This window comes from Halichondria panicea, chromosome 2 (genome assembly GCF_963675165.1).
Source record: "Halichondria panicea chromosome 2, odHalPani1.1, whole genome shotgun sequence".
Lineage (NCBI taxonomy): Eukaryota > Metazoa > Porifera > Demospongiae > Suberitida > Halichondriidae > Halichondria > Halichondria panicea.
This window is the reverse complement of record NC_087378.1, coordinates 6,012,579-6,035,433: the sequence shown is the minus strand read 5'-3', so window position 1 is coordinate 6,035,433 and position 22,855 is coordinate 6,012,579. Positions and strand designations below refer to the sequence as shown.

At 42.7% G+C, this 22,855-nt stretch overlaps 4 protein-coding genes across 28 annotated transcripts in view; 2 read left to right on the top strand and 2 right to left on the bottom strand.

The window, feature by feature from the left end:
- LOC135331452 (ADAM 17-like protease) overlaps positions 1–765 on the bottom strand; it is a 39,424-nt gene extending 38,659 nt beyond the window's left edge. For all 25 annotated transcript variants that reach the window (XM_064526607.1, XM_064526613.1, XM_064526601.1 and 22 more), the window contains exons 1-3: positions 685–765; positions 522–591; positions 272–389 (exon numbers count right to left, since the gene is read on the bottom strand). In XM_064526607.1, coding sequence (XP_064382677.1) covers positions 272–389; positions 522–591; positions 685–687 — 191 coding nt within the window. In that variant the 5' untranslated portion in view covers positions 688–765. The remainder of the gene's footprint in view (positions 1–271; positions 390–521; positions 592–684) is intronic.
- A 59-nt stretch (positions 766–824) lies between these two features.
- LOC135331456 (geminin-like) lies at positions 825–2,133 on the top strand. The gene is made up of 4 exons (XM_064526629.1): positions 825–1,053; positions 1,175–1,348; positions 1,521–1,680; positions 1,787–2,133. The coding sequence occupies exons 1-4, from the start codon at positions 919–921 to the stop codon at positions 1,981–1,983; spliced, it is 666 nt and encodes a 221-aa protein (XP_064382699.1). The 5' UTR covers positions 825–918; the 3' UTR covers positions 1,984–2,133.
- A 1,098-nt stretch (positions 2,134–3,231) lies between these two features.
- LOC135331682 (alpha-(1,6)-fucosyltransferase-like) lies at positions 3,232–8,613 on the top strand. Its single transcript, XM_064526916.1, has 7 exons — positions 3,232–4,224; positions 4,605–4,725; positions 5,919–6,065; positions 6,897–6,966; positions 7,233–7,342; positions 7,597–7,750; positions 8,023–8,613. Exons 1-7 carry the CDS (start codon positions 3,354–3,356, stop codon positions 8,344–8,346), a joined length of 1,797 nt encoding a protein of 598 aa, XP_064382986.1. The 5' UTR covers positions 3,232–3,353; the 3' UTR covers positions 8,347–8,613.
- Positions 8,561–22,850, bottom strand: LOC135331681 (coiled-coil and C2 domain-containing protein 2A-like). Its single transcript, XM_064526915.1, has 36 exons — positions 22,667–22,850; positions 22,527–22,581; positions 22,050–22,118; positions 21,595–21,819; positions 21,224–21,421; positions 20,871–21,047; positions 20,462–20,663; positions 20,031–20,170; positions 19,418–19,537; positions 19,184–19,223; positions 18,839–19,005; positions 18,676–18,729; positions 18,322–18,440; positions 18,049–18,123; positions 17,728–17,884; positions 17,300–17,420; positions 16,949–17,192; positions 16,276–16,520; positions 15,515–15,650; positions 15,246–15,313; positions 14,919–15,109; positions 14,405–14,575; positions 14,017–14,108; positions 13,560–13,733; positions 13,316–13,469; positions 12,639–12,754; positions 12,113–12,308; positions 11,487–11,639; positions 11,215–11,304; positions 10,961–11,077; positions 10,658–10,747; positions 10,427–10,541; positions 10,124–10,281; positions 9,862–10,034; positions 9,367–9,535; positions 8,561–8,841 (listed from the first exon to the last, which is right to left on the bottom strand). Exons 1-36 carry the CDS (start codon positions 22,723–22,725, stop codon positions 8,656–8,658), a joined length of 5,016 nt encoding a protein of 1,671 aa, XP_064382985.1. The 5' UTR covers positions 22,726–22,850; the 3' UTR covers positions 8,561–8,655.
- Between the last annotated feature and the right edge of the window lie 5 nt (positions 22,851–22,855).

Below are 22,855 nucleotides of genomic sequence, written 5' to 3'. Positions count from 1 at the left end.
GGGGCTACACTAGGGCCTAGCTGAGCAAGTACAAGAACTCGTACATTTAATATTAAACGACCCTAGCTGATGAAGTTTTATCATCACAGCTGAAGACGTTTACAAGGCCTACACTATAAATATTGAAGCAATCCACACAAATTTCCTTAGACTAAGGATATTGTCTGACGCCGACCAACAATAATATTTATACGGCTACAAAGGATGATACGATACAGACATCACCCACTCATCAAATTTGATTCATGAGCTACTAATGTTGGTAGCTTACCTTCCTAGTGTTTTAAAGTGTAATCGCTGATATGTCCTCTCAGTTATTGTACTGTGAGTAAGATGGTCCTTGTGGACCACCTCGAAATGATGCAGAGCATGATACAAGTGGTGATCGTCTGTATGATATGATATAGATGAATATGTGGATCTACATTTGTTCAACTTGTTGGCAGTAGTTCATAAATAGACTACTATACTATCTAGGGTGGTAGTCTGTGGTACATGCAACCATGATACAATTAACTTGCCTGGAATGCTGCCTGCATGGGACTCTGTGAGGGCTATCAGTGCAAGCAGCACAATACAGATCAGGACAGCCTATATGGAATTACAATTATAGGGAACTAACCAGGAATACAGTATGACTATCTAGCTATGTACCATGCATGTACGTACAGTACTAGTACTCACCATGCTGCGCTAGCGCTTCACAACAACAACTTAACTTCAGGTGGTCTCACTTAGTGCTGAGTCAGCTTTCTGATTGACCCTACCCACTAATCATTGTTATGACTTATGCGCATGCGTAACATAGGCCCGGCAGACCAGCGCCCTTTTTAAAAGGCCAGCTCATCAAATCATAGATATAAAATTAAACACCTTCCTATTAGTGTTCAAACAACCAAACCCGCGAACCAAGACGCCATGAGAGAAAAGGGAAAGCTTCAGGCGGTGCTCGACTTCTCCTCGCCCTCCAGTAGTGCTGCTTTTACAGATGAAAACGCTAGTGAGAGTGAAAGCCCTGTGCATGTGGTCAAGACTGTTGTACCCAAGAAAAAGGTACACATTACCATCTTTACGCTTTTTGTGGTTACTGTAGACTTCCTCCCTTAGCAGTATAAGTGTACTATGCTTGTGTGCTATTAATTAACTGTTGCTTAGCTTAAATTTGTTGTCACAGGTGAACTTTTTGTCTCCCCCAAAATGGAAACTGAAGCACTCTGTCGGTGGCGGCAGTAAGTCCATTGTGAGTGGGAAGTCCCAGAGAGCGGCTCTCAAACCCCTACAGTCTAATAAACTCAACAGCAAGCTTCTTGTTGGACGGGGCTCACCACGTATCCCAACAGTTGGCAAGGTGATCTGAATGTTAGTGGTGAGATCCACTTCTAATTAAAGCTCATTCCTAAACTGTATTTGGCTGTGTTGGTGCCCTAATACAGGGTATACCATCACATGATATCCATATTCAACACGTCATGTAGTTGTGTTGTCGCTGCATCTATAATTATATACTATATCCCCTACAGACCTCGAAGCTTAGGCAATCTGTCATCTCCTGCACCTCACCACTCAGTACTAAGCAAAGCACAAAGCAGTCTGATGCTCCTATCTTGTGTACAGCTGAACAAGGCACACAAACAAACAGTGATGTAACATTGTCTCTGGATTATAGAATGTGCACTCAAGGTAGTCCAAAAGTTCCACTCTCCTTTTGCGTGTAGTTTAATTACATGTGTGTTCGAACGTATGTACTTCAATTAGTATGGTGTGATAGTTTTTTCTCTCTATGCAGAAGAGCCTCCCTCTGAGTATTGGCAGATCTTGGCTGAGCGGAGACGTGTTGCGTTGGCTGAAGCACTCAAGGAGAATGAAGTGCTGTACACAGAGAGGGAGGACTGGAAGAAGCGAGAGATTCAACTTGAGAGCCGAGTCAAAGACCTAGAGTATTTCGCCATGATGTACAATCTTGCGTCCAAGGAGGATAATTAAATCAGATCACTTATCGGCTTTTTAAATGCATGTAGCCTCTCTAAACACTTATACTGTGTTAATGCAAATCTTTTAATAATTAGTGTATTGATCTTTACCTAATTTCATGCTTCTGATGTTTCACTTTGATGACTCTTTATTGTTCCTTGATCGCTATTAGTGCTAACTATTATTATAGTTTGTATTTATACAGTCCACCAATCCATTGACAAACACTTGAGACGAGATGCACAATAACTACATGGTCAGACATGCAATAAAGGATGGAATAATAATATTATAAAGTGACAGAAGATGATATGTCATGGGTAGGGCATAATAATTATACATGGTCAGAAATAAAGGATGGAAGAATATAGCATATAAAGTGACAGAAGATGATATGTCATGGGTAGGGGCCTAGCTATAGTTTTTTCTTGCCTGCGAAATGGCCTCTTTACATTGATCTTTTTGCTTATTTTGACGTTAGTCTCTTTAGTTCGCTGGTAGCACGTGCTCCTCCACGCACTCTGTATGGGAGAGCAGTCAGGGATTAAAAATAGGGGGGGGGGAGGTTTGGGCACGTCGCAAAGTATTTGGCCATGCCCACTTTTGTTGACCACACCCCTTATTGCATCACCGTAGTTACACACTATACATGTAGACAGTAGATTCTACCATAATTATTGTGGTTACATGTAGTTGAGTAAATACATGAATCAGAGACTGACTTGAGTTAGTCAATGTGATGATGTCATTATTCTACAACATTTTGGGGGGAAGGTTCACCCATGCCCCCCCTACTTGTACAAGCCTTTTCATAAGGAATGGAATTGGGTGTGGGGACGAGGCTATACTAACCATGACATACACCCTCTCACCTGCAGCCATTCATCTAGAGAGTGCCGAGTCAAACACCTTGGTCACAAGACAATAGCTAATCTAGTAGCATATAGCAACCATCTCAAGCCCGGCCTCCGCGCGCGCGCCATGAGCTCCCTGACGGGTTTCGGGTGATACTGATAGTTGCCTGCCTCCTTTTATACTCATATCTGGGACAATGCAATCAGTGTAAAATAAAGGAGACAAAATTGTTAGCTAGGTCACAGTAGATCTACTGTACCCTATCCAGAAAAGGCATTTGCCATCTCATGCGCATGCCATCTTGGAGATCGAGAGACACCATGCACCAGTACCCAGTGTTTTTAGATGGGCGTGTGATCTACATGTGTGTTTTAGGTTTTCTATACGGTCACCGTAGCTATATCGATCTTTACCTCATTGACATGCTGTGGCTTTTGTAGCCATGAATTGTTCGTTTCTTTGATCAATTAGCACAGCAATTAGGAGAGTTGATGCCTAGCTAATAGTCAGAGCTAATTCTGCAAGAGATGGCTGCTAAACTGGGATTCAAGATATTCGCTGCACTGCTTGTGATGGTGCCTATCATAACACTGTTCATGGTCATTGGGCTAGAAAAAAACTATGTGGAGCAACTGAAAGATGAGCACACTGCAATGCTTGCACGACGGAGTGCAGTACACAAGCGATCTCCATTGGGCCAGGCACAAGATCAAGACAATGCCAATTACTACAGAGAAGTATCAAATCCAAAGAAGCATATTGATGGCTTGTCATCGAACAACAATGATCTCTCACATCAAGCACAGGTGTTGTACAAAAGTGGGTCTCCAGTGGAAACCGTAAATATTCAGAATATTATATCACCTGGTCCAGAGTTCTACGAGATGCTGAAAGAGAGAAAAACTTACGAGCTTCGTATGGAGAAGAGTATGCAAGAGTCGTGGTGGTACATTCGAAGCCAGTTAGAAATGCTCAAATCTGGGAAGATTCCGACTAACAATATTGCTCCATACCTCACAGACACTCTGAATAGTATGAAGGACCAGTACAATTCTGCAAGAAAATGGTACGGAGAGTTAAAACACAGTGGTTCCCCTGACAGCACAGTGCAACTAAACTGGCAGTATTGGCAGAAAAACGTGTCTATGGAAATGCAATCACTCATGCAGAAAAGACTGGATCGCTTACAAAATCCGAAAGACTGTGATACGGCACGAAAACTAGTATGTCAAGTTGGGAAAACGTGTGGATTTGGTTGTCAAATGCATCATGTATCTTATTGCTTCATTCTAGCTTTTGCTAGTGAGAGAACACTGGTGTTGGACTCAAAAGGATGGAGTTACAGTCCTAAAGGCTGGGACTCTGTTTTCCTACCTGTCTCACCTTGCCAAGCCCCAGGTAAAGTATGTAAACAAAGCTGAACTGTTTGTTGTTGACATAATGTATTAGTGTGGTGTAAGGTAACCTTACAATACAATTATACCTGATCATCTCTTTTATTACATGTGGAAAGTTTGGCTTGCCCGGCCCCCTATTGAATCATTGAACCATTTGCTAAGCCCAGGTGCCATAACACCAATAGATTGTCCCTTCTAATAATGTACACTGGACTGTGGTCTTAATATTTATTTATTTTATTGGCAAGCGTAATCATCACTACACAGTGAATCCATTTAGTGGTGTACACCCACTCTGTAATCACAAGGCAGCTTACACCCTAACTGTAAGACAAAACTGATACATGTACATGTAGTTGTATTTATTCCCTCAATGTACAGGTCGAAGGAGAGGTTGGAGTCTGACGTCTACAGAGCTAACTGTTAGTCTTCCCCCTGTGGACAATCTCTCCCCCCGCCCTCCACAGCTTCCCATGGCCGTACCCAGCGACTTAGCGGACAGGTGAGCACAGAGCTTGTAGACATGTCAACAACTTCTCTCCCATGACAACTTCTCTCCCATGTTTTGTGACTGTCCCCACCCGACATTTTATAATGCCTTTACTGTTTACAGTTTGCTATGACAGCGGATGGTTTATCCAACTGTTAACATCAACACGTGTATGTAGGTGCTATAATAATATACATGCTATGTCTCCAATCACTTCTTTCCAGTGTGATTTTGTAACCAAACTACATGTACCTTGGTTGCCACTACACCTGTTCTATTGTGACTGTAGTACAAGTTAATTATGTGAGTAAACCCTCTTATAATTATATGTACATGTAAGTATATGCTGTGTGGAAAGGTTGTGTGCACGTGTAGAGTGTAGCAAGGAAAACCATTCCAGAAGGTTGTTATTGCTATATAGAAAATGGATGGGGTCAGATTGTTTTTGTAAGCAAAGAGGCTCCATATACATGTATGTAATAATTACATGCATATCATTTTTCCTGTGTACTATCTGCTAGATAGGTCAACAATTCATAATGTATAAGAATTAAACTGCATTCACGATCTTAACAGTCATTCATGAGTCCCACGTAATTGAATTATAGTAGATTTTGTCTTGATATCAATCACAGTGACCTTTGTGTCTAGTGTCTTACATGTACAATGTGTAAGCAGCTGGCAATATGCATGGGGCTGTGCCCATTTATTCTCATTGATAATTATGCTTATATTGTGTAAATAATCTGATATACAGCAATAGTGTACACTTACTTTAATATGATTATTAAGGTCTCGATCTCTATTACATTGGGCTATACATTGGCAAGGTTAAAAAGTCTGCACATAATTATTAAAGCCGCATTGATTTGCAGTAGAATTATCACGACCTTGTAAAAATCATATCATCACCAAGCCACAAAGAATCTGAGCAAGAGTAGATAAGAGTCATTGTGGAAGCTAGCTATAGATATACATGTAGATCACACATGGAAGTTATATGCTAGTACACACTACCACACATGGAAGATACAACCCTTTCACCTCACTTGAAATGCAAACCTTTTAGAGAAAACGCAGTGCATGTACACCTCATGATGGCTATAGGCTGTGCACACTACCCTGCTTTTAACACAATTAAGTGAGGTGAAAGGTTGCAGTACTAACTCTACTAATGCTACTCTAGTGATATGTGTTTGCTCCAGGTTGATGTCTTTCCATGGACTACCGTTTGCATGGTTTGTGAGTCAGTTCCTCTCGTTCCTCATGAGACCCTCGGCAGATCTGGAGCAGTACATTAGAGAGAAGAAGGAGAGACTGGCACTGGGCAGTGTGGACGGACCCATCGTAGGGTGAGTCTCGATCAGCACCTTATAAGTAACTATTACTCACTCCTGGCAGCAGTTTGTATTACATGTACCCAGTACACTGGCTCAAGCTAAAAACATTGTTTCAAAGAATGTACACGTGTACATATGTGCATTTTGTGGGGATTTGCTCTTAGCTAGCATTTACCATTATATGCGTGTAAGCTGTATTGCGAGCCAACCCTATTACATGATGACCATGCATGCAACCACTCTGTATACTTGCATGGCTTGTGGTGTTGCATATGTGTATGACAGCAGCTGCTACATGTATGTGAAACTGACTTTGCTTTGAGCGCAGCGGCTAAATGGATTCATAAACCCCCCAATGGGTAACTGAACTGATAGGGCTTGCCAAAATATATGCATTTATAGTGATTCCAGCATATGTGTATACATGAAGTAGCCATAACACGTTGGAGTTTGTGTGCACTAGCTCCTTGTGTGCAAATATTAATTTATACGTCTATAATTATATACACACTGCACATGGGTGTGAAATTCTAGTCAATGTGTAATACGGCCTAGCTGTAGACTATACACCTACTCCAGAACCCACATTTGGATATCATTAGCCCTCTAGTTACTGTACATTGTACTTTGTTGCTCAATAGATGTGGTAGTTGAGTGTGCATGTAAGTGCTAACTGGGACTGTATGAACACACATTTTTTTCATCAATATTTGAGAATACAGTCAAATTATACAATTATGATACTGAAGGTGCTCTCAGTCCTTGTCACTATACTAAGAAGGTGTCACTCTTGCGACTGTTCTTAGACTAATGTATTATCGTGCATAAACGGTTTCCATGCAGGATACATGTGCGTCGTACAGATAAGAAATCTGAAGCACGCTACCACGACCTCAGGGAGTACATGAACCATGTAAGTACCTCACTTAAGTTTAATAGGCAGCTGGCCCCCAATCATTACCACCATAATAAAAAGTATAATTATGCCTACATACAAACTACATGTAGATCTAAATGTCCCTTTTGATTCCTATAAGGTTTGCTGTTACTTATAATTATCTTGAAACACTTTTGTACTCTTTGATGGTGGCCGGGGATTGAACATTATTTTATATATACAATAATTATGTGTACGGTTGTTTTCCTGAGATTTTGAATAGATCACTATGGTTTCTGCAGGTTAATGAATGGTACGAGTGGTACGAGATGGAACACAATGATAAAGAGGTTAAACGAAGAGTTTTTATTGCCACAGATGAACCATCAGTTCTCAAGGAAGCTAAGGCCTCGTACGTTAAGTGTTGTTGCATGGCAACTGGCAAGTCCATTGTGTGCACGTGCATGTGGTTTTAGATATTAATTGTGCATGATCATATACTGCTGAGCTAGCTAGCTGCATGCATGATCAATATTATACTGCATGCTGAGAGCTAGCTAGATGGTGATCTTTACCAAATAATTATGGAGTGTGCGTTACATAGAAAATCATAGGATTTGGCAAGAAATGCGTTTTTATCAACCCCCCCCTTTCACATACCCACAGATACCCTGACTACGAGGTTCACAGTGATGCCACCATCACGTCCCTGGCAAGCAAGACCTCTACACGCTACTCCACAGACTCTCTGTTTGGTGTGATATTCGATGTCACTGTGCTCTCAGAATGTGACTTCTTGGTTTGCACGTTCTCTTCACAGGTGAGTCAGTTGTAGCTTACAACGCCTCATCAGCGATATTGGTATGTACTTAGCTATATACTTTAGAGTCTTTCTTTAGAAAGGCCCATGCATAAAGGCTACAGCTTTATCTCAAAAATGAGTTGCAATAAAATGCATATATAATTATATTGTTTTTAAATGTATTTGTGTTGCACCAACATCATTCTTAGAAGTACGTAGCTCTTGCTGAAACATAATTATACGTGCTGAAGTGACACAGTGATTGAACTATTGTCCCCTCCCCATCCCAGGTATGTCGTCTGGCCTATGAGCTGATGCAGCAGCTACACGTTGACGCCTCCAGGAAATACTACAGCCTTGATGACGTGTACTACTTTGGTGGTCAACAGGCACACAATGTTCAGGCAATACAGGACCACGACTCGTCCAAGCAGACCACACACGATGGTGAACTATCCTTTGAGGCAGGAGACTTGTTCGGTATAGCCGGGAATGAGAAGAACGGGTACAGTGTAGGGAAACAAGTGTCAAGTCAGAAAAGAGGACAATTTCCATCGTATAAGGTCGAGGAACAAGTACGAGTGGCTGATTTTCCAACATACAATGATGTGTAGTTTGTTATTGCAATTGGTTAGTTTGTTTGGTTTTGTTGTTGATTATTTTGGCAATCTCTTTTATATATACGCCTGTCGCTTCAATAATGGTCTTTAGTAAAATTTTCCACACATTACATTATATACATGTACAGCCATATCATGTATGTGTAGCTGACACAGGTTGCCAGTTTAAATTTGTTTTTGTCTGACTCAGTACATGACTCTAAAAGTGTTTTATGATAGTTTGTGGTCATTATTTTAATAATACATGAAGTACCAATTCAAGACTTAATTATATATGAAGCATGACTGTTTGTTTATAAGTGATTAATTAGGTATAAGAGATGCTATGTACAACCATATGGAGACAATGTCATTGGGATAAGGGTGTACATACACTGCCAGAGCAAACTCCACTTGTGGGTCCTCACACAAATGAACTCCTGTTCTCTCAACTGCTGCCACCAGATGTTGGGCATCCACATAAGGAGAATGAACGGGAAACCCAGTCAACTGTAGATATATGAAAGCAAATACACGTAAACCTGTGTACTACATGTATATCCATGATTACATAATAAATTAATAGTCACTCATGAAATCAATATTTGGGCCAATCAATTATCAGACGAAATATTTCCTACAGGAGAGTTGAAAAGAAGAGAAGTGGTCCTCTCACATTGTCTGTGAGAGGACCACTTCTCTTTTGCAACTTTCCTGTAGGAGAAATTTCATCCGATAATTGATTTGCCCGAATATCGAATATTGATCGCTGACTCTATAAAATCCAGATGGCTAGCACTTGGATATCAACATTGTCAAACGAGTGAACTGCACTAGCTATGAATATTGATTGCTGACTCTATAAAATCCAGATGGCTAGCACTTGGATATCAACATTGTCAAACGAGTGAACTGCACTAGCTATATATACAAGTGTACACATACATGTACGGCATGATCTACAACTTTACTGTAAGTCACTGTAAGTCAAAAGCGATACATACAATTACAGCGGTGGCACACAGTTGTACGTACCTTGTAGCTAGCGGTGATCTCGTTGAGCTCAGTGTGTGGTGGAGAGGCGGGGTAGCTCTCCTCTAGTCTGGGCAGGAGGGTGTGAAGTACTTGAGAGCAATGTCTGTTCCATCTAGTGATAAAGCGATCCCTCAGTGAAGTGATGTGATCGTGAATGGTTCTCTCAATCCTATGGAGAGAGATATTTGTGAATGCAGCTACATTTACATGTACATGTACGTTGTTGTTTTTCACTCTATACCGTACATATATACTGTATGTGAAAGTGCCCATGCACATCTAATAATGATTTTCCAGTTTCACTATTTTAGTAGCAGCTTTGAGAACATACTTGTCTAGTATAATTAATGTAATGATGGACTAATGGGGATAATGTGCCAACAGTTGTAAACCTGCTTGAGCTATAGACTCTATTTGCATTCAATTAGGACAATTAACGTCTCTTGAGACGACTCGATATACATACATGTAGTAGACAGCGTAAAAACTAGTTACTTTTCTTGCAGGTCCCTAACTCTCCCAATGTCAGTCTCACAGTAGTCCAGCTCTTGTTGCACTGAGTCCAGCGGAGGCATGTCAAAGGGGAACAGAGGCTGCCAGTGTTTCGAGTTAGACAGGTCATATCTAATCTTCGCAGGGTCTTCCTCCTCTTGCACATTGGCCCATACCTGTGCCCAACAATAATGTGCAATAATCACAATACTGTACGCACGGTATGGGAACACGAGTGTTAAGGCATTGGTATGTGTATTCTCACGTTGTACTGATTAAGGACGCAGCCAACAGACTTGAGTGGAATGTGTGGCTCGTCATGGAGGTAGTGGTGGCCTGTGTTGGGGTTCCAGAGGAGGTACCTACTCAACTTACTCCCCAACGGCAGCCCAGGGTGACACGTCAGCACGTACGATGTACTGCCTACACATGTATATGGGCCATAATATTAACAGTGTTGCTTGATATTCAGACTAATTACTCCTACCTAACTCCTATAGAGCTGAAATTGTATGACTATAGTACCCAATACAGAGAGCTGCTTAGCACAGTCAATTCAGTGACAAACCTTCTGGAATGGCGTGTCCCATTACAACCCAAGCCTCGAGTCCACAGTGAAGCAAGTAGTTGCATAGCAACAGAGCATGCTCCTCCTCATCACCAGCAAGCATGTGCAGGAATTGCTATAAAAGTAAAGAAATAATTATTAATAGTTATTAATGTTTCTTTCTAGTGACTGCGATGTTTGTCTGTATTAAATGACAGTACGTACAAGTAAGAGTTCAATGTTAGCACTCACATCCGAGGTGTTCCAGATATCGCACTCACCAGAGAACGTCAGAGTGTCAGATAGGAATGGAATTAGCGACACATAGTGGGCAAGCTGCTCCTACAAAACCAAAGGCCATAAACTTGATTCACATCCTACGTACCATAATCATGCAAGCACTTTGCTCCCACGTAACCATGAAGAAAACAGAAGAGGTTACAATCAGTGGCACAAAATGTTAGATCCTACGCAGCTCAACAAATCTCGTACATGAAAGAGAATGCGTATACAGTGTATCGGAATGGACAATTTATACTGTATTGACATGCTCACCATGGCAGCTACTGTCCAGGGAGCGTCCTGTGGTGGCATGATCTCCACTGGTGGATTCTGGGCCTTTACAAACCTTGTCACAAACACATGTCTACCACCAACATCGAGAGCAGTTGCCTAGAGGTCACAGGTAAAGTGAATGCTAGAATACTCATCCTTAGAAAAATATTCAACAGGAAAGATACAGTGCTATAGAGTGTACTCGACAAAGGCGTAGCTAGAGTGTACTCGACAAAGGCGTAGCTACAACGTACAAGATAGTTTCTCTTTGGAAATCGGTCTCTGATTTTCCTGATCCATGCCTGGGAACGACCCAGGAGTCTGGGATCCTCCTCACTCTCAAACTGGAGGGAGAGACACACGTGTATATACATGTCAAACACGACTGTGCATGCATACAGAAGCATTACGGTACAATATCTCATGATGGACAGCCCACCAACAGTAACTTAAAACATAGCTGAATCGAAACAAAATTGTACAGTTCTTGACTTCCTATAAATAATGGTTATTATTATGTATAGACCTTGTCCTTGAGAGGTGGCAGTACACTGAGGGTGGGTTCCAGAGTGATGAACAGTTGGAGGTGTGTGTGTGTGGTCATCTCAAGCACCTCATCAGCAGCCTGACTGTAACCTAGCAACACCAGGGGGACCTCCACTCGGAACATACCTTCAACCTGCACAGTTATGATACATGCGTACTATCTACATGTATAACCCAGAAGACTAGATATTACATGGCAATTCGTGCCATAAGCAGTGGTACGACTTGCATTACTACTTTGCTCTCTTGAAGGTATTCCTCAGAGAACCAGATATAATTTTAAAAATGCGTTTTATATGAGCGCGGACTTTTTAGTGTTAATTACAAATTTGCTAAAATTAGTACTTGTTTATAATAGTAACACATTAAGGTATACGGTATTTAAAAGAGAGTGTCCCTATAAAAGCAATGTTTTAAAGTATTTGGGTGGAGGTGGGAATATGTTCCAAAGGACATTTTGGACATAGTGAGTGCAATACGCCATAAATTATACTGGCACTGCATTTCCTTTGATCTCAGAGGTTAAATACTATAGCGAGTGAGCTTGTGTGTACCCAAGGAATCTGAACATTTCAACAAAAATGTTCAAGCCAGAGCAGCCCTCACCCTCTCTCTCTGATGCAGTGTAGAGAAGGGGATAGTGAAACTGCCCAGCCATTTCTTCTCTATCCGGTGGTGGATGTTGGTGCTCCTCTGCCTCTCATCGCTCAGGATGTCAGTCACTACCTCGTCAAACAGACTGATGTAGAGGCTATCCGTGATCTTCTGAAGGGCTCCCGGAGAAAAATCGTTGTCTGGAGGCCTGCGCGTGTGTGGGGTAGGGTGGGGGGAATGTTTGAGGCATAAATCGATTAGTGCGTGATATGATGAAGTACATGTATACAATGTACATGTATAAGGAGGGGGAGGTGGTTGTGTGAAGCACGGTGTATGGATGTGTAGCAATGAGGTGGTGTCAATGTGAGTGGCTCTTTAGCTACATGCATACTTGCTATACTATACATGTACATGTAGCTGTACTCGTATATCTGTACTTGAGTGTGTATGAAGTTGTATGCACTGCATGAAGATCAACTCGGTACGATAATGCACCATATTCAGACACAATGTCACACAAAACAATGATACTCACTGAAATGGTACACTGATCTCTTCATTCCAGAACGGCTGTGGACCATAGGCTGTGGCAGTTCTCATCACTGACCCTCTGAACCCAATCTCCACATAAGGACACACAATCTTAAGCTCCTGTTAACATGAACAGAACCAATCGAACAATAAACTTAAACACACATTTGGACACCATGGCCATACTCATTAAAGAACTACTTATACTGTAGGCATTCACTGTACGGTAGGTCAGTGGCGGATCCAGGGGAGATCCCAGGTGCCACGGATCCCCCCTTTCAGTATAGCTATTATGGGTTTAGTACAGCTACTAGCTAGATTTTTGTAGCTATTGTAATTCAACGATTGTACCTGTTGTTTTTATGTATCAACTGCCAAAAGAGTATTTAAAGTCAATGGTTAGCCTAAGCTAGCTAGCTAGCCAGTGACTGTTTGTAGCAGATACTTATGGGACTTCCCCTGGCTGAGAATGGCCAAGTCTTACTGCACAACGTGTGACCGGAAGTGATCCCCCCAAAATTTCGCACTGTACGCGAGTAGTGAAAGCACTGCTCGCGCTGCATGCTCGTTAGTTTGGAACCCCCTTTCCTTTTTCCTATCCACCACTGTAAGTACATGTACATGTGTGTGAAGCAATCATCTTTAATTTTCTCGAGAATAAATGAGCAAAGTGTGGTTTACCTGAGGAGAGAACCCTGACTGTGGGTCTGCCAGCTCTAGACCAAGGGGCAGAGCTCCAGAGGGTCCAGGTTCCATCGCCACGCCCTCTGAATCTGTCTGGTGAGGTGTGAGGGAGAGATGAGGGGCCAGTGATGACAGGGGGTGGGCTAGTACCCTGCATGTGGGGAGAACAAAGAGTTAGTAGGTTGTCGTGATTCAACATTTCAAATGGTCAGAAATAAGAAAAGGTACATGTACTACACACCCTGTGCTCTGTTGAGTGGTCCGTATGGGTACATTGAGAGCTCTCACGACTCTCACTAAAATCTTAGCACTGGATACATGGGCATTGAGACGTTTGGGCTTTCTCCGTGTGTTACGTACAGGGTTTAAAGGTCGTCTGGGCGAAAATAGATCCCCCACAACTTTTCTCATAGCGCTGCAGTGTGTGAGAACTCTAGTGTTCAATTCCTATTAGCACATATACATGTACATGTATACTAATGCATGTGCGTCATACATGTATGAACATACTGTACACGTTCTGAGGGGAGAGTTTAAATCATGGCTACACATAATTTAAGCTAACTCTTAAAATGCACCAGGTACATGAATATATATTTTGTATTGTACACTGCACATGTATGCATACACCTTCTTCAAAAACTGGACATTTGACTGTAATTGCATGGATTTACATGTAGCTAGATCAATGAACACACCTAACGTCCGGCACTGAGAAAGCGTGTACCACATCCTCCAGGTTGAGGTCTTCTTTCCCAGAGCGTGCCTTGGAGAGTACCCTCTCACGAATCTGAGAGGGTATAAGCATATCACTTTGATCTCAACAGCTATTTTGATGCAGTAGGAAAATGTATTTAATGAAATTCCTTTTATGACTACATGTAACAGTGCCAACAGAAATAGCTCACACAGTCAGCTACACCTTATGAGCTTTAATACATTCACATCCCTGCAAGCAACAGTTGGCAACAGTCAGCTACAGACAAACTCTAACTGTTTAGTAGATATACAAAGGTATTTCAGGCTAGCTTGAGCCCCAAGTTATAGCAACACTTGGTCACAGAATGTGCCTGCTACTTGACTCACGTCCAGGAGGAACTTGTTTTGTTCCGTCTTCCTGATGCTGTGGAAGTCTCCAAAGAGAAGTAGGGGGATGTCGTAGTCTGCGTACGGTCTGTAATTGAGCACGGCCCTCCACTCAGTCTCACTGATCCACCGAGACTCCAGTGGGACACTCTCATTCTTCAGGCCCGGATGCTGGAGGAAAGGGAGGTAAGCAAACAGATAGGTTGTGCTATGGATGTATCGAGTACAGTGTAGGGAATACTGTTAAGATCAGAGGGTGGTTTTAACTATCTTCTGCCTTTCAATGAACGGTCAGTAAAAACGAACAAGCAAGTGTAAACGTTATGTAAAATCTTTACCTGATTATGTTCCGAGATGGAAATGGTCTACTCGGGTACTATACACAAAGCAGTTGGATTGCCTTTAACTTAACTACATGTATAACACTTAAGCAGAGAAGGCCCGGTTTACACCAGTTGATAGTCATACATCTACTGTAACATGTGCATCCAAGGCAAGGGAAAGACACACCCACCCCATCATGTCTGCTCCTGAGCACAGTGAACCGTCGGTCTCCCTCAAACTCCTCGTCCCCCATAAACCGCAGTGCAGAGTCGACATCCACCAGTCGAAAGTGAGACGTCTCCTCACTCGACGCTGGGATCGACTCTAGCAAGTGAAGCAGCTCGGCATTACGTGGGTCATTGGGGTCAAGCCGAGAGCGCTCTAGAGGAAGCAATAAATCAATCAATAGTTTAATGGAGATTAATCAAAAGTTACAAGCATCAAAGAATCAAATATCTACCATTAGACAAACAATGTTTTACGGAAAAGTGATCCAGTGTACATTTAAATCACTGACCTATCCACCTCTTGACCGCCTGCAAGTCGGCAATGCCAGTCATACCCAGTGAAGATATGGCATCAGAGCTAGACAACAACAGGAAGAAATAAATTCCATTGTAAAATTGAAACTGAAAGTAGCACCTCATCCAAAGCAAGAAATACGTACGTATAATTATACACATGTACATCATGGTGTCCAATTGCATGCTATGAATTATATACTTGAAGGGGAAACATGTTCATGTGAGTGTGGTTAAAAGTTAAAATACATGATAGCAGCATTACCTGTAAGCTGTCGGTTGTGAGAGTCCAGGGGGGCACAGGGATCTTCCACTATTGTCAACCCCCCAATATGCACCCACTTTTACGACCCCCGAGGTCAGGAGAACACCTTCCTCAGGCAATACAGGGTGGGGCTGGCCTATGGAGGAGGAAATCATTATATACATACCGTATCTACTTGATTAAACGCCCGGGCGTTTATTTCAGATCGAAGTCTTTAGAGGGGGCGTTTAATCCAGGAGGGCGTTTATTGTTATGTCCCCTCCAAAACTCTTGCACAGCAGCAGTTATTGTGCTCTTCTTGGGCTGCTGTCTCAGCTTAAATTTAAGTCATAGGAGTGCCCTCTGTGTCGGTATCTCTCTCTCTGCTATCGATGCATCATAAACAAATATTTTTATTCTATGCTGCTACGCTTGCAACTGGGTTCCACGTGCTATTTTAGCTCCACCCACAGTGCCACGCCCCATACATGGGCGATTATTTAAGATGGGCGTTTATTGACAAAGACAGAGCTTTTACCTGGGCGTTTAAACGAGATGGGCGTTTATTCAAGGAGGGCGTTTAATCAAGTAAATACGGTACATGGATGTGTAATGAGGCGGGAACTTGCAACTTGACCATAATTATTATTACGTAATGTTGGTGTTTAACATGGTGTACAAACTCACTAGGCAATAATTAGGTGCCCTAATTTCTGTCATCAACATCTAGACACTTTAATCAAATTCATCCTCCAATATATTATTGATGCACATGTACCTACCACTGCCGACTCCAGTGTGCCCATACTCCATCCTCTTGGTGCTGGAGAATTGATACGCCTCGCGTCCCGCCCCCGCACTGTCTGCTGTGAGTAGTGGGTCTGGTATCGGAACATACACTTCTGAGATGAGAGTTGACGTTATGAGCCCAGATTCAAATATCTCCAGTTTTATACTCTCTGGCCATTCGACGATCTTCAGGTTGAAGGTCTCGTGAATTTCACTCGTAAAGTCAGAATTGAGGGTGCTACATGTACGTATGTGGTGTACGTGTGAGTGAATGAGAGCATGCATTGTGAGTGCTCGAGGAAATCAATAAACCACTGAATAGCTTTGCTATACACTGTACATGGGCCTTTAAATTAACAACCAAAATACGAGTAGGCAGTTTTTGGACACGTAGTACATGAACCCATTTAAAACCTTAGTACCGAGAAAAGAGCATCAATATTTTCAGTTCAAATCACAAACTAAAGTTGCTTGCTAGGCCCTTAAAATTATATAGTTACCGAAACAAGACTTGACGTGGAGGCAAAAGTTTGACTGTACATTTTATGGGAAATAAGCACATGATAATGCCGCTATTGACTCTATTTATACGTATATGTACATGTACATGTTATGAGTAAGCACATGACCAGGTTTTATGAACACATACATGTACATGTAACCTACCATTCCTTGGTCTGGGATACAAGCTGGTTGTTAAACAGCACTCTCACATGGAGCTTGGCCCTGGCAGTGTCCTCTCTCCGCTGGGCCTCTAGACGAGGGATGTCCCCAGTGAGGGCGTGGTTGTGTCTGAACTCGGGCGTGAGGATTGGATCTCCGGGCGGCTTGAGGTGACGATGCTGGTAGTCGAGCAATTCAGCCCTCACTTGATCCTCGTTGAAGGCAGGGGGCGGGATGGGGCGGGGCCCTGAGGAAATGTTGTATCAACATCAATACTGACAAGTAACAGTAAACTACATGTACATGTAGCTTGCACATGAGTATTGCAGTTGCATTACTACTGTAACAACTCACTCTCGGGAGGCAATGCTGCAATCGGGTTGTTATTGAGGCTGGTCTGAGAGCCCTCCACTTGTGACTGATCATCCAGTGTCTGCTGTTGCTGGATTCGAGTGGTTTCTCGAACTGCACGCCTCTGTCAGTGTGTGTACGTGCAACATCTTCTAGTGCAGCTATTTATTTTAATGTGGGGATGGGATTATTGGTTGAAAACCCCAAGGCTTTTAATGAGAGACCATGTACATGTAAATGAATGTAAACCTAGAAACGTTTTCTATTGCTGAAATGTAAAGTGTAGTACATGTACACATTAGGGTATTATTAATAATAGTATGGCTAAGAGTGCAATAAGGGATTAATAGCACAAGTAACAAGCAATGGCAAGGATACTAATTGCACGAGGCGTAGCCATACTATTAATTGCATCTATTCATACAATTTACCCTGGCCTTCTCGTAGATCTTCCAGTTAGCGAGCTCTCTCTGATAGTCGAGGGCATGCCCTCTACTATCGAGGGTGTGGAGCTCCCTCAATTCCTCCACCTCCTCCTCCAGCTCTCGTCGCAGGGAGCCCTCCTCGTTAACAGCATTTACAAGCAGTCTGTGGAGGGTGTGTGTGGTACACCATGCACGTATAATAAACTGTGATGGTAGCACGTGAACAGAAGCACTCATACAGTGAGTGAAACACAGAAGCAAAAGCCACACAACTGTAATAATCGCTTAGTGTACAAGCATTTAATGGTCAGTGTTTTCTGTGTTTACCTCTTTACAGTGACCCAGGCAGAGGTGCTGGAATAGCCCTGGTTGTCTCTCAGTGCTTTCAGGTCCTGCCATGTCCTGGGGATTCACACATTAAACCAACTACTGTACACAAATATCTGAAACTTCAGTGACAAAGTATGCAGAACACCTCTTTATATAAATACACTGTAGTTGTATACACTGTGTGCCATGTACACAACTTTTATAAGCACTCTGCCGCAGACTCAGAGGAATATGCCTAATCTATAACGAGTACTCAAGCAGAGACCTTACTTGAGTATAGTCTTGAGGAGGTGGTAATCGGCGGTAAGGGCCTCTCTCCTCTGTTCCCTCACTCTACTCACCTCTCGGAGGTAGCCCATCAGACGAGCTTCAGTCTCATCACACCCCTCCTGGGGACAGTATGCATATGTACATGTACAGTAAAGACGGCCAACTAATATGAACGCTGCAAATGTTCATTTCCGTTCCATTGCAGGACGATCTAGGGACGAGGCTATACACAAATTATTCTCTATTGTATAGCGTTTAAAAGTCCCATCATGTATGTTTTTACCTGTGTGTTCTAGATTTACTACGTACAGCATGATCCTTACATTGCAGGTATAATATTATACATACATGTACCTGATTCTGAAGAGCCTGTTGCAAATCAATCACCGCTTGCCTCAAACCTTGCAACTGTATGCATGGAGAGACAACCACAACTAAAATGACGTAGTGCTATGAATGAGAGGTGAAACGGACTTTAAAAGTCTCCCTGTACAGTATAATTAATTATGTCATGCACCTTCTCTAGATAATAGTCTTGCGCTTTGGCCATCCGACGTTTGCTGAGTTGACTGCAGGCCTGCTGCAACTTGGAGGACAGTATGTGCTCGATACTGAATAGAGGGTGGTGTTGGAAGTGGAGGGAGGAGACGTTCACCACCAGCTCGTACTCAGCCTCCCCAGACCCTGGATAAAATTAGTTATTTACGCAAGGGCAACTGGCCAAAAGCAGATGGGAAATGTGCACATTCGCAAGTTACAGATATTGCTCCGTAAACGTGTGCATACACAACAAAAGGCCATTAGAAGTACAAAGATACGTATACCTAGCAGTTAATACAATAGTACAAAGATAAAGTTTTACCTTTGCTAATGAGTTTCTGATTCTTCACTTCATATCGAGCCTGAATAGGAAAGTACACTGTTCTCACACGAATGCACACAGTAACCTTCAAACTTTATACACAGAGCGTAAAAGTACATAGACATACATGTACGTAGACATACATGTACATGTACGACCCTGCCAGCTCAATCTAATATCATCTACACACACACACACACACACACATAGAGGATGGGACTTAGGTCAGCTCACGTGCTTGAATGAGACAGGTCTACGAGGGGAGTACTGGAGGATGGGGGGTCTGGTGCGGATCTGGGAGAGGGGGTTGGGCTGTACCAGCAGTAGGCCATCATCACCAAACCAACCAGCACCCTGCAGCAACATCCCTACTAACACACACACATACACACAGTTAAAAGGACAGCCCCCCAAAAGATAACCTCTCTATAATTTCAATCCCAACAAATGACAGCCTATATATACGACAATGCGGGTGCTGGCAAAGTGTCAGAGGTTCCCATTCAACATACAGTACATGTATGTACAGTAATAGAATGAGACTGAGTGTTGTATGAAATATACAAGCACAAGCCCGAAGACGAGCTGCCTGCATTAAGGAGTTTTATATGCTATATTAATTATGTGTTTTATATTACGACGATCGGTTACCAAATTATCCTCAGGCTACATGGCCATGTAATAAATAAAAAATAACACAGAAGGGAATGTATGATATTACACCCTTGTTACCTTGACAACGTGAGATATAAATCAGTCATGTACTAATTGATATCGCAAAATTGCATGTAAATATTTCTCGATGCATTGCTATGATTTATTGATCAGAATACAGTCACTAGTTTACCTTATCTTCTCTACGTAGTAGCCTGTTCTCCATGGCGACCTGGTTGGTCCAGAGGACGTGTGGTCTCTCCCCCACATAGAGTCCCTCGTCTTGGGCGTAGTGAGGGGGACCAGAGTCAGGCGTCTTCTGCTCAGCAGACACTGGAAGGTGGGGTGGGGGGAGGGGGGAGGAGTTATTTGTATACCGATAGTGGGTCCATAATTACAAAGCTTAGACAGAAAAATGCAGGATTTAGGGAGTTGGTTGGTCATTAACTATTGTATAGAGCCCTCTCGTTAATTTTATATCTGCAAGCACATGCCCAGATACACAGCACCTTCGAAATTATTATATATGTACCTAAAACCCATACACGGCATAAGTGTACATGTATCCCAGTGAAGCAATACAGACCACCAAGTAATGTGAATTCGTAGATTTTGTTAACTGACCTGGAGTGGTGCTAGGAGTGAAGAAGGTGTCTTCTTCTCGAGCCACTCTCACTCTGTACGGAGTGTACCTGGCATAGCCTGGTGTGAGTAGCTCCCTGTAATCACCCGATGATTGCTCTCTAATCATGGGGGCTTCCTCTTCATTGTCTACCTCATTGTCTACCTCCTCAGCCTCCACCTGCTCGTTCTGAATTTGCTGAAGCTGGCAGGGAACGAGAATATGGTTGGAGCCTTAACGAATTGTATAGTGTAGCTCCTTTTATAGTATAGCTCCTTAAAGACTCAAGCTTTTGCTCCTGGTTCAGTACACAGTGTGCGTACAGTTAAGTATTTAAGTATCAGCCAATGAGCAACAAAAATATGTATACAGCAATTTAGCGAGTTAATCACTACGCTACTAATTAATTACCAGCTGTTCTCTGAGTGCCACGGTGTCAGAAGTGTCATGATCAGAGCCGTGAGTGTCTTCAAACTCCCTAGCCGGCTCCTCCTCTTGAGACTGGTCAGGGAGACGAGTGGGAACGTCTGGGAATGAGCAGTTCTCTATTTCAGAAGTGAAAAAATCGTACGCATCCTGATCCAAGACCTAGCATGAATGGATAATTCACGCTTGGTAAATAGTTTTAAAATGATTTGAAACAGTGGCAATATTACACTATTCTTGTCCTCAAGTATGTAGTCCATAAAACACATCCCAAGCATAACTAGAACAGTGGATGCCCTCCCTCCATCACACACATACATATACATGTATCAACTCACATGTGCCTGCCTCTGTTTCACCTCCTCCACAGTGGCAGTCCTGTAGAGCGCTCTTCTCCTGAGGCGATTACTCTGTTCTATCTCCTCACCTCCAGTGGGGAATCTCGTTAGTGGCTCGTCAGGGAGGGGCTCGTCAAATCTAGTCACTCTAGGCTGGTCTCTCAACCCACGAAGCTTTCTCTTCGGTGCTGGGTCAAGCTACAAGAAGCATTGAAATTAATTTGTTGCTCAAATCTCTACAGCATTCTCCCAGTGGCTAATAATTACTCTGGCTGTAAAACGAAAAGCTTGCCTTAATTATCGAATGGTGGTCACAAATAAGAGGTGCTTTGCAAACAAATTTAAGATACGAGTCTCACTGTATACTATACCTCGGTAGCCATGTTGAAAGTGTCACCACTACTCCTGAGATCTCCTTGCCTTCTCTGAATACGTTGCCTCAGTCTCTCCTGTAAGTCCACCCCCGGCTCCGAGCTACCTGCTGACTCAGCAGTATCAGGCCCGACAGGGGGCGGGGTTTGCTGAAGAGGGGGAAGTTGACCTTTGCGCTTAAGACGCCGATCCTTTAGACTCTCCAGTAAACTCTTTGTGTTGGTCTAAGGGAAAACATTTTTTTACTTTAAGTTGCATTTTATACCCCCAACCCAATGTCTCTACCTATTCACAGCACATAAAGCCTCTACACAAGCCCTGTTTACACGAGGCCTTTAATGTGGATTCGACCCGGATTAGTGCTCGTGTAAACGAGGCTATATAGTGGACAAAGTGGTCTATCCCTATAACCATAATTATCTTTGCCTGAGGCTGTATGTAACAACTGACTTACAAAACTGGTTTCAGTGTTCTCTGCAGCACCAGTCCCTTGGTCATGACCATCACCAACCGTTGGTTTGAGCTACAGGAGGTAAAATTGTTGTGCGAGATTGGTACAACAGTTGGTCAGGGCAGTCACACAAATCCGGCATGTAGTAAATAGCGTATGTGTATCATCACTAACTTAGGCAACACATTTTTATCATTTTATCGATTAAAACAACATTCTTAGTTTTTAATTATCGATTTGTTTGTTCTGTTAGTTAATGTAATATTATTGGGGAGCACCTTGAGAGGCCTATTGTGCCAACCTATTGATTGATAGCTAATACCATTATGCCGTAACACTCTGCTATTAAATCCCCATCACGTCTCTCTCTGGTCCTACAGTACATTCATGTATACACTATGACGTAGCTGTACGTGTCGTGTACTTGTATTATTGTACGTATGTAACTATTGTGCAACGTCCACCACACTGGCTACTGACTTTGAGAGTTTCTCGTAAGGTCGCACTACGTCTCTGAAAAGCCTCCCTGAGATCTCTGTTAGTGTATGCATAGATTGAGGATGCAAAATTGAGCATGCATGAGTACGAGTATCAATCTCTAGAAAGTCCCTGTACCGTACCGTTCTCTATGGTCATCAGTAGCCACAGCAACTATTGGGTCTTCCATATTTGTCGCCATAGGCGCAGCTAGACTACATAGAGATATATATATCCACAGCCTGCAACTTTGCTGTGGGAGCCAGAGACCTTCACTATCATTGTCACTTTAGGGGTGGATCCACGTGTTCGTGTCTATCGTGTAAGTTTCC